We start from the raw sequence: 12114 nt of genomic DNA, 5'->3' as shown, positions 1-12114 counted from the left end.
GCAAATTTTATATATATATATATATACCGTGTCTTGATGACTTCCCTCATTTGTGTCCTCCAAGCATGCTGTTCAAGTGTCCATTCTGTGAACTGTCTAAAGAAATCTCGCTATAAATGTGATGGTTGCTATTAAAAAAATTATTTTTTTTTTGGAATTACTCATGGTCTATGAAAATAGTGACTGTGTCCATAAATCCTAAATGGTTAATGTGATATTTTGGTAAACCCCTTGAATTAAAGTTAACAGTTTACATTACAAGCACAAATTGATTTTTGTTTGTTTTGTTTTTGTCATTTCAACGCTATTGTGGTGGTGGCTAAATGCACTTATTTCCCCATGTGAAAGGTTCCCAGTTGAAGACCACCCTTTTCCTTCTCCTTGGCATTCATCTGAGCCAAAATACATAAACATACCAAACGGCAAATGTCAGCGCTCCCCAGTTTCTCAGTGATCTTAGTTATACACAGAGGCCACTTCGCTTTTAATATATAGATGTTGTCATTGTCCAAATATTTATGGACCTGACTAGCGAGTGGACACATGGGAAAAAAAAACAGGTTACTGACCTGCTACTTTTCTCTCCACCTTATAGATCTGTGACAAAGAATGGCACTATTATGTGATCAACGTGGAATTCCCAGCAGTGACATTATTTGTGGACGGTGTCACCTACGAACCCTACCTGGTAACAGACGATTGGCCAGTTCACTCTTCCAAGATTGATACCCAGCTGACCATCGGAGCCTGTTGGCAAGGTTAGTGTTGGGCTATGTAGAATGCATGGCAGCAGTTTACCAGTATGTTGGGACGTGATAGAAACTGAGGTGAGACAGGAGTGAGGTTAAGTTTGGAGGCTGGGATTATTTGATATAGGATAGCTGTATTATGACTGACTTATTTTATATTCAGCAGCTGCTGCAGCTCGAGGTCATGATGTTTGTTTATATGCTCCACATAAAATTAATTGTTTACAGGCCTTTTTTCCAGTAAAAAAAAAAAAAAAAAAAAAAAAAAAGAAATCACTACCGAAGAAACATTGTGTTTTTCACTTCAATGTTTAAACTGCTGCATATAGAGCAAGGTGTTTAGCTCTACAAAGAGTGGCTGGCTGCAAGTGCTGCAATACTAAATGAAAATAATTACTCACTAGCACAACAGACCATTCCTGAACTTTGTTTCCTGGTAACAGTAAATATATATATATATATATATATATATAGACAACATGGAAACCAAACAGACAATTCAGGAAAATTCATGTCCTACATTTCAAGGCTCATTAAGATTCTCTTAACCTTTACAAGTGGTTAGCAGGAACTCTCATCATTTCAAGGAATTTTTAAAGGTCACATGATATGAAACACTTTCTGTATTTTTCCACAAATTTATGGATCTACGGTCCCTGTCTACTGAACCACAGGCTGGGAACACCTGCTCCATTCTTCTGTCACCCACTTTCTGCATTTGAAAAAGCTGATGCTGTGCAGTATGATGAAATGCTAAACCTGATTCTGACCCAATTTACATGTAGTAGTCCTGCCACCTTTATCCAGGACTATGTCCCCTCCCACAGTGACAAAATTGAATTACTGTGAGTATAGTATGCGAAACAATATACTGGCATGTTCACATCTGTCTGTGTGTCCATGCATAGATACTGAGCATCTTCAAAATGCCAGATGTTGTACTCACATCATCTGATATTTAGATGAGCTCAGTGCTGAAATTAGCATACTAATGACCTGTAAACTATATCTTAGCAGTGCTACACGATACAGACCATAAAGGTTTACAAACAATACTAGAGCAGACAATGAGCTCATTTCCACAATATTTTCTTCTGCCATTTCTTAATGCTTCACTATTAGTCTTAAAATGCTTTCTGATAATTAGGGTTAGTCAAATGATTGATTAACTGTCACAGTTAATAGACAAGTACAACTAAAAAGAATACACTTCCTGTGTTGAAATAGCAGGTTGGTTTGTTGGGAAAAAAAATGCAGATTTTTAAATGACAAAAGTAGAAGAAACCACACCAACAAAGAAGAGCTAATGTTCCAGGTTTACAGCACATTTCCAGCAGGAACAGCGAGAGGAAAATCAGCAGCTCGAGTTAAGATAAATAAAAAGATTTAGATTTATATCCCGGGGCTTTGAATATTTCTTCTTTGAAATGGAGGCTGGCACTCTGTTGATATCAAACAGGAAATTTTGCATGCATGTTCCAGTGGTGTGAAATAAGAATGGTTAGTGATCACGCTGGAGTGAATAAGAGCTACCCTGCTGCCATGTTTATGACTTCAATAATTATACAAAAGAGCTTTAGAGGAGGACAGAATGAGGCAGCAGTGATCCGTTCTGCAGCTCGCTTAAATCACACAAGCCTGTTCATAACACCCTCTAACATCATCCAGCGCTACAGTTCTGATGGCGTTTTGGTTACCGCTTAAATTGCTTTTCATGTGGTGCCTGATTGCAGTTTTCATTTTTCCTTCATCATTGTGTTATGCTTTATAAGTCTATTTCTGCTGCTTTCTGTGATTGTGAGAGGAAGCCCTAAAGGAAGAATTAGCTGGAGTGAATGGAAGACAACTTTGCCAGCTATTACATCCCAATGAAGACGCTTTAAGCTTCACTAAGCCGCAACTGATAACTTTGCAGGCCATTAGTGAGCAAGATTGTCTTTCCGAGTCTCTCATTTTCCATCTCCTTTCCCTCACAATCAACAACATTATGTGGAAACTTATAGAATGAAAGGCATTCAGACTGTACTCTCAGTGCATAGAAAAGAGAAACATCATTGTGCAAGGTTAACATGAAAATTGGCTGGATGTATTTTAAGTAGATTACTTTGGCAAAAAAAAAAAAACACTTGAGTTTGGGTGTGTTTGCCATTTATGCATAAGAGGAAATGGAATGTGACATTTAAAAAGCAGCCACTGCTGAAAACGAGTACTTCACCAAAGCAGTGTATTGAAGCCGTTAAATAAAAGGCCAACATGATTTTACATTAATCAGTGTGTGCCATTAGCACATTTATTTACAAATGATGCTGAAGTGCAGTGTGCCATGAGCTTATTATTCTATGACAGACATATGAGAAGTACAGTCCATCCGGAAAGTATTCTTAGTGCTTCAATTTTTCCACATTTCTTTATGTTACAGCTGTATTCCAAAATGGATGAAAATCTTTTTCCTCCAAATTTTACACACAGTACCCCAATTTGACAACCTAGTTTTTTGCTAATTTATTAAAATGGCAAACTAAAAAAAATCACATGTACATACGTATTCACAGCCTTTGTCATGAAGCTCAAAACTGAGCTCAGGTGCCTTCTGTTTCCACCAATCATCCTTGAGATGTTTCTCTCTCACTCATCTTCAACCACCTAGTCCAATTAAGGGTTGGGGGGGCTGGAGCCTAACCCAGTAGTCATAGAGCGCAAGGTGGGGAACACCCTGGACAAGACGCCAGTCTGTTGCAGGGTCACACAAACACATTCACACCCGCATGCACACCTACGGACAATTTAAAGCTTCCAATCCACCTAGCCCATGTGTCTTTGGATGTGGGAGGAAGCCAGACCACCCAGAGAGAACCCACGCAAACACGGGGAGAACATGCCAACTCCACACAGAAAGGCCACAGGTGGGAATCCAACCCAGGACCGTCTCACTGTGAGGCAATAATGCTAACCACTAAGCCACCAGGCTGTCTCCTTGAGATGTTTCTACAGCTTAATTGAAGCCCACGTGGTGTAAAGTCAGTTGATTGGACAGGATTTGGAAAGGGACACACCTGTCTACATATAAGGTCCCACAGTTGACAGTGCATGTCAGAGCACAAACCAAGCATGAAGGCAAAGGAATTGTCTGTAGACAGACAAGATTGTCTTGAGGCACAAATCTGGGGAAGGGTACAGAAATATTTCTGCTGCTTTGAAGGTCCCAATGAGATGACTTCCGGTTTCCGGCAATGGAGTAGACACATCGTCTGCTGGCTCCTGCCACATTCTTTTCAGTTTTACTTGTAAATTGTCACTTTTCTATTTAATAGCTATGTTTTAGGACTGATAAGTGTGGTGATCGTTTTATGCTTGCAACATGTCCAACACAAGAAAACAGACCGAGAAAGATTCAGCATCAGAAAATTGCGCTGTTGCTAGTTTAGCCAATGATGCTAGTGTCGGTCTCAACCTGGCGCTTGTTGCCTTGTTTGAACAGCACAGAACAGCCATAGGTGCTGATTTTAAGGCTTCATCTGAGGAGATTAATGGCAAGCTGGATAAGATTCAAGCCGATGTGAACCACGGAATACACATCGGGGATCTCGAGGCTAATGCGGAGGATGTTAGCCAGCGCTTAGTGGCCCTCAAAACTACGTGCAAACCACTACAGGAGGAGAACAAACTTAAAAACTAAACTTTCTGATCTAGTGGGAAGAAGCAGAAGATAGAACGTTCGTCTGGTGGGTCACCGCCAACCAGGTTTTTCTCTCAGCTACTTGTGGAAGTTTTCGGCTGTCAGGAAAGATGACTTTAAGCTTGCTTTCAGCTTGTTTTCATCTTGGAATATAGTACGTGCCATTGGATTAATATACATGCTGTTGGATTAAACTGGACAGTGTTTGGTACTTTCCCGGAGTAAGTGAGGTCATACCGGACTTCTCCATTGCAGATGGGGAGGCCCACGGAATGAACTCAGTGGTGAAGACGATGGAATATGTCTAAGATGATTCTAAAATGACAAAGTATGATCAAATGAAGTATTAATGTGTTAAAAGTAATATCTAAGAATGATTCTAACATAACAAGTACGAATAAATGAAATATTAATGTAATAAAATTAAAAGTTGATTAGAAAAGGTATTAGTATTATCCCCCAAGCTGGATAGAGCCCATCGCAGCCTTAGGCCAAAACCGGATGAAAATCCGCGCTAATCATCCACTTTCACCGCTTTTAAAACAAATGCTTAAGCTGGGCAGACAATGTACAATATTTTCAATCATTGTACGTGGCTCCAGCTCAAACTGTACGAAAAACCACAGGGTGTAAAAGTTCAGAGTGCACGATTTATGTTCTCACACTATAATGCTCTGATGCGATCTGACTACTCACATTGTACATTCAGAAACCACACGGACTCGTGTTTCCAGAAGCAAAATGTAAACAGAAGCTTTTCTTTTATCTTTTTTTTTTCCCAAACTATTTACATTTTTATTTTTACAAAAGCTCTCGATGGGAGACAAAGTTAAAAAGACTTTACATGAGTTTGCACATGCACAGTGTGAGACACTTATAGCGCTGCTTCAGCAGCGTGATACCCTCACGAGGGCCGACCAAAATATCAAAAAGGTTTGATTTTCATCCGATCATATGATGGCCGATCAAGAGGTGGTCGTGAGAGGTTAAACGCAGCTTGTTACTCCATGCATACTACACGATGCAGGACGTGCGATTAAGCTGAAACTCGGTGCGATCCAAAAAATTCTCACACGAGGCTGAAAAAGGGCCAAAACTCGCACAGTGTAAGCCCAGCTTTAGTGATGAGAGAGGCGAGGAGATGTCGTGGGACTTTGGAGTACCGTGAACACAAACTCCAGCTTTATGAGGACTACAAAGCCAATGTTCAGAAGCAGCAAGCTGACTACAAGGAGGTCATGGCCGAACTGTACAGGAGAGGTTTCCATCCTTTTCTCTTCCCCGCCAGGCTTCGGATCACTCTTCCGGATGGTAAAAATCGGTGGCTGGTGTCCGTCTCTTAGGCCACCCGTTTCATCCAAACAGCGGAGGGAAATCCTCATCCTCCAATTTAATGTGGCGGTTCTTGCTGGTCAGATTGCTCATAATCATCCACCATTATCACAGGACTGACTGAGCTAGGTGATGCATTTGATTTACATTAAAGTGTAAGTTGCACTGTCATAATACTGTGTTGGGTGTCCCCCCCCCCGCCAATGTTCAGTTTAAGATAAAAACAAATGTTATATTTTGTTCACCGGTCTGCCATTCTAGTTTTAGGGTGAATTAATTTTTTAATTTTTATTTATTTTTATTTTAATTGGCAGGATCACTGAAGCCAGTAGTTTGGGAGTACATTATGGGTATAAAAATAGAATTGAACATGAAGCGGTTGCTTTTCTATGCAACCTGTTGGGGTGATGTGACGTGTGCTGTGTGTGTGTTTTGTTTTTGTTGTTTTTTTTTTTTTGTGCTTCTGTGCCCCCCACTTCTCTCTCTCCTTGGGCTGCACAATGTATTATGCAGATTATATTTGCTGAATGAAGAGTAATCTCACCCTGGTTAGTTGGAATGTGAAGGGGCTGAACCATCCAATAAAACGAAAAAGAGTTTTGTCACGTCTAAAGCAATTTAAGCCTGGGGTAGTATTTTTGCAAGAAACTCATTTGCAGGATTCAGACCACTCACGCTTGGCAAAATGCTGGTCAGGTCAGGTTTTTCATTCAAATTTTAAAGCGAAGACCAGCGGTACAGCTATTCTTGTTAAAAATATTCCATTTGTTCCCTTCTACTGTTGTATCAGACAAAAACGGTCTGTTTGTAATAATGTCTGGCAAACTTTGCAATAAGCTTGTGACTTTGGCTAATCTTTATGCTCCTAATTTTGATGACGTGCAATTCCTTCATAACCTGTTTTCGCAGCTCCTGGATTTAAATACCCTTTCTTTAATTCTTGGAGGCAACAAGGGGCCAAGTGGTTAATGCGCTTGGTTTCAGTGCAGAAGGTTCCGGGTTCAAATCCCACCCCTGCCACATTTCTCCATGTAATGTGGAGTCAGGAAGGGCATCCGGCGTAAAACCTGTGCAGATGCAGATCCACCAACATGCAACATGCAGATCCACTTTGGATTTGCTGTGGCGACCCCGAGTGCAAACAAGGGAGCAGCCGCAGGGACTTTTAATTCTTGGAGGTGACTTTAATTTGTATATGGATGTGGTATTGGACCAGTCATCCTCCAAACCTGCTTCTCTTAACAAATCTGCAACCTACTGTATGTGAAATCTTTCCTTGAGGATTACAGCCTCACAGATCCTACCGGCAGAGATTACTTTGTTTACTCATGTACACCATACGTATACCAGAATAGATTATTTTTTAATTGACAATTTATTGATTAATAGTGTTAGTTCTTGCAGCTATGAAAGTATTACCCTTTCTGATCATGCCCCCCTTGTACTGAAAATGTTTGAGGGCTGTGACTGAGAAAGCACTGGAGACTAGACCCATTATTGCTCACAGAAGAACAATTTGTAACTAACATTTCTTCCAAAATCCAAATTTTTCTGAAGGAAAATAGAACACCTGGTATGCCTGACAACTCTGTATGGGAGTCTATGAAGGTGTTTCTGAGAGGCGAAATTATTTCATTGGCAGCATTTAAAAGATGGTCTGCAATGCAGGAACAGAGAGCTATCTCAGATCAAATTTTGAGTATTGACAGGCAGTATGCTCAGTCACCATCACCTGCTCTATACAAAGAATGCTTGAGCTTACAAACCAAACTCAGTTTACTTTCCACTTGCCAAGTTGAAGGCTGTTTGATTAGGAATAAGAACAAGTTTTATGAACATGGGGGAAAGACTGGTAAGCTCCTGGCTAATCAATTGCATGGTATTAGGGTGAAGCGAATGATAACTGGGATTAGTACAAACAATGGAGAGGTGACATCAGACCAGAAGGTGATTAACGACACATTCAGGTCATTTTGCTCCAAACTATACACATCAGAATCTACAGTAAATTTAAAGGATTTACATGATTTCTTTGACTGTTAACTTGCCTTTGCTTTCCCCAGAACTTAGACAAGCTCTTAAAGCTCCCATCACAAAAGAGGAAATTCAGTTGGCAGTATCATCTATGCAGTCAGGAAAATGTCTAGGCCCTGATGGGTTTTCCGCTGATTTTTTCAAAAAAATTTCGGACGACCTTGCCTCTTTTCTTTGCCAAGTTTTCAAAGAGTCAGTCTCGTGTTAACAGGCATGTATCTCTGTGTTGCTTAAAAAAGATAAGGATCCAGCTGATTGTGCTTCTTACAGGCCTATATCTTTGTTGAACACTGACTTTAAAATTCTGTCAAAACTACTGGCTTGTAGGTTAGAAAAAAGTCTTCCTTCCATAATATCACCTGATCAAACCAGCTTTATTAAGAATCGGCATTCTTTCTTTAACATAAGATGACAATTTAACATAATTTACGCTCTTAACCACAAGATACGTGAATGTCTCATTGCTATGAATGCTGAAAAAGCATTTGATAGGGTTGACTGGAATTATTTGTTTTTACTTTAGAAAGGTTTGGTTTTTTCCCTTTATTTTGTTCCTGGATTAAACTTCTTTATACTAGTCCATTGGCTTCAGTTTTAACTAATTGTCGCTACTCTATTTTAGGCTTTACCGTGGGACAAGGCAGGGCTGTCCTTTAAGTCATTTGCTTTTCGCCCTAGCAATCGAACCGCTAGCAATTGCAGTTCATGGCAGTGGGGGCTTACAAGGCATTGGGGGGGCATTGAGCACAGGGTTTCGCTTTATGCCAATGATCTTTTGTTGTTCCTTTCCAATCCTTTCACTTCCTTACCTGCTGTACTTAATATACTGGATGGTTTCAGCAAGCTTTCTGGGTACAAAATTAATATGAAGAAAAGTGAATTATTTGTTATTAATGACAGGAGTCCAGACAAGGGTCTTGAAAATGTCCCTAGTTACTGATCGTTTCAGTTATCTTGGATTATGTGTCACTAAGCAATTTAATAATTTGTTTAATAACAATTTTCTCCCCCTACTTGATCATTGCAAATAAATACTGTCTAAATGCCCCCCATTATCTTTATCTTTAATTGACAGAATTCATTCTGTCAAAATTATGCTACTTCCAAAATTGTATACTTGTTTCAGTGTCTTCCCATTCTGATTCCTCTCTGGATTCTTTAATTATTTCATTTATTTGGAATGGCAAACATCTAAGACTGAGAAAGGCTCTTCTTCAGAAACTTAAGAGGATGGGAGGTATGACTCTGCCTAACTTTCAACATTATTATTGGGCTACAAATATTAAGTGTATGTTGTACTGGAAACACTTACTTGGAACCAACACCACCTATCTGGGTCCTCATGGAGTCTCATGCAGACAATCGGATTTCTTTGCCTGCAACTTTAGGTTCATCACTTCCTCTTGCTTTGTCTTTACCTAGTAATAATAGAGTAGTGCACCAATCTATCAGAATTTGGTCTCATTTAGTAAATGTTTTGGTCTCCAGTCTTTCTCACTTCAAAGTCCAATTGCTGTGAATCACTTATTTGTTCCTTCAATGACAGATCATACTTTTCACATTTGGCACAGAAAGGGTTTAAAATGTTTTACTGATTTATATTTAGATGGACAGTTTGGTAGCTTTTCTCAACTGTGTACCAAATTTGGCATTCCCTCTACTCATTTCTTTAATTTTTTACAGGTCAGACACTGTGTGCAAACTATGACTGCACATTTTCCTCACAAACCTCCAGACAATCCCATCGATGATCTGTTGATGTTCAAGCCAACTTCTAGGGGTATAATCTCAACCTTATACAACTATTTGTCAGACCTTCAGAGTCCCTCTGAAGCTGTTATTAAATCCAAATGGGAGCAAGATCTCAATCTTATTATTACAAATGAATTGTGGGATTCTATCCTTGGCCAGGTTCACACTACATCGATCTGTGCTCGACATGCACTCATTCAGTTTACAATTGTTCATTATGTACACTTGTCCAAAGTTAAGTTGGCATGCAGATATACAGATGTTGATCCAACTTGTTCAAGGTGTAGATGTGCTCCTGGTATATTGCTTCACATGTACTGGTTCTACTTGTTATATTTTGATAAGCAGCTGGTTGCTGGTTTCTATTACAGTGGTCCCTCGTTTATATCAGGATTGAGGGAAAGATGAATGCAGCAATGTACAGAGACATCTTAGATGAAAACCTGCTCCAGAGCGCTTTTGACCTCAGACTAGGGTGACGGTTCATGTTTCAGCTGGTCAATGACCCTAAGCACACAGCCAAGCTATCAAAGGAGTGGCTTCAGAACAAATCTGTGAATGTCCTTGAGTGGCCCAGTCAGAGCCCAGACCTGAATCCAATTGAACATCTATCAATCACTCAGTCAATCACTCAATCAATCGTTTATTTATAGAGCCCTTTACAACACCGAAGGTGACCAAAGTGCTTCACAATAAAACAAAAGCAATTTAAAATGTATAAGACAATTAAAACTACATAACTGCACACAACTAAAAGAGGAAAATACATTCAGGTAAAGTGTCACTGTGCTACTATGTGTTGAAAGCCAGTCTGAAAAGATGAGTTTTAAGCCTAGATTTAAAGAGGCCAAAGTCAGTGATAGTGTGCATGTCGGGGGGCAGTTTGTTCCAGAGTCTGGGCCCCGCGACTGAAAAAGCCTGATCACCCCAGTGTTTATATTTCACTCGAGGACGTCCAGCAGGAGCTGATCTGAGGACCTCAAGGCTCTGGTCGAGCTCTGAACCTTCAGGAGCTCGGACAAGTACAGAGGGGCAAGGCCATTGAGGGCTTTAAAAACAAAAAGCAAAATTTTAAAATCAACTCTAAAAGAAACTGGAAGCCAATGCAATGAAGAAAGGACTGGGCTGATGTGCTGACGCCTACGTACGTTTGTTAAAAAACGGGCAGCAGCGTTTTGTACCAGCTGGAGGCAACTCAGACAAGACCGAGGGACTCCAACATAAAGATCTCTGGAGAAAGCTAAAAATGGCTACGCACCGACACGCCAGATGGAACTTGAGAGGTGCTGCAAAGAGAAATAGGCAAAACTGCCCAAACATACACTCAACAAAAATATAAACGCAACACTTTTGGTTTTGCTCCCATTTTGTATGAGATGAACTCAAAGATTTAAAACTTTTTCCACATACACAATATCACCATTTCCCTCAAATATTGTTCACAAACCAGTCTAAATCTGTGATAGTGAGCACTTTGCTGAGATAATCCATCCCACCTCACAGGTGTGCCATATCAAGATGCTGATTAGACACCATGGTTAGTGCACAGGTGTGCCTTAGACTGCCCACAATAAAAGGCCACTCTGAAAGGTGCAGTTTTATCACACAGCACAATGCCACAGATGTCGCAAGATTTGAGGGAGCGTGCAGTTGGCATGCTGACAGCAGGAATGTCAACCAGAGCTGTTGCTCGTGTATTGAATGTTCATTTCTCTACCATAAGCCGTCTCCAAAGGCGTTTCAGAGAATTTGGCAGTACGTCCAACCAGCCTCACAACCGCAGACCACGTGTAACCACACCAGCCCAGGACCTCCACATCCAGCATGTTCACCTCCAAGATCATCTGAGACCAGCCACTCGGACAGCTGCTGAAACAATCGGTTTGCATAACCAAAGAATTTCTGCACAAACTGTCAGAAACCGTCTCAGGGAAGCTCATCTGCATGCTCGTCGTACTCATCGGGGTCTCGACCTGACTCCAGTTCGTCGTCATAACCGACTTGAGTGGGCAAATGCTCACATTCGCTGGCGTTTGGCACGTTGGAGAGGTTCTCTTCACGGATGAATCCCAGTTCACACTGTCTAGAGCAGATGGCAGACAGCGTGTGTGGCGTCGTGTGGGTGAGCGGTTTTCTGATGTCAATGTTGTGGATCGAGTGGCCCATGGTGGCGGTGGGGTTATGGTATGGGCAGGCGTCTGTTATGGACGAAGAACACAGGTGCATTTTATTGATGGCATTTTGAATGCATAGAGATACCGTGACGAGATCCTGAGGCCCATTGTTGTGCCATACATCCAAGAACATCACCTCATGTTGCAGCAGGATAATGCACGGCCCCATGTTGCAAGGATCTGTACACAATTCTTGGAAGCTGAAAATGTCCCAGTTCTTGCATGGCCGGCATACTCACCGGACATGTCACCCATTGAGCATGTTTGGGATGCTCTGGACCGGTGTATACGACAGCGTGTACCAGTTCCTGCCAATATCCAGCAACTTCTCACAGCCATTGAAGAGGAGTGGACCAACATTCCACAGGCCACAATTGACAACCTGATCAACTCTATG

General features: G+C 41.0%; 1 protein-coding gene across 1 annotated transcript in view; it reads left to right on the top strand.

Annotated features, from left to right (window-relative positions):
- The window catches only part of LOC117521133 (calsyntenin-2-like), a 604232-nt gene that overhangs the window by 562361 nt on the left and 29757 nt on the right, over window positions 1-12114 (top strand). Inside the window, exon 10 of the mRNA XM_034182465.1 lies at window positions 596-758. Coding sequence (XP_034038356.1) covers window positions 596-758 — 163 coding nt within the window. The remainder of the gene's footprint in view (window positions 1-595; window positions 759-12114) is intronic.

This window comes from Thalassophryne amazonica, chromosome 12 (assembly GCF_902500255.1).
Source record: "Thalassophryne amazonica chromosome 12, fThaAma1.1, whole genome shotgun sequence".
In the NCBI taxonomy this organism is placed as follows: Eukaryota; Metazoa; Chordata; class Actinopteri; order Batrachoidiformes; family Batrachoididae; genus Thalassophryne; species Thalassophryne amazonica.
The sequence above is the reverse complement of the archived record's forward strand: the minus strand, read 5'-3'. Positions and strand labels throughout refer to the sequence as shown.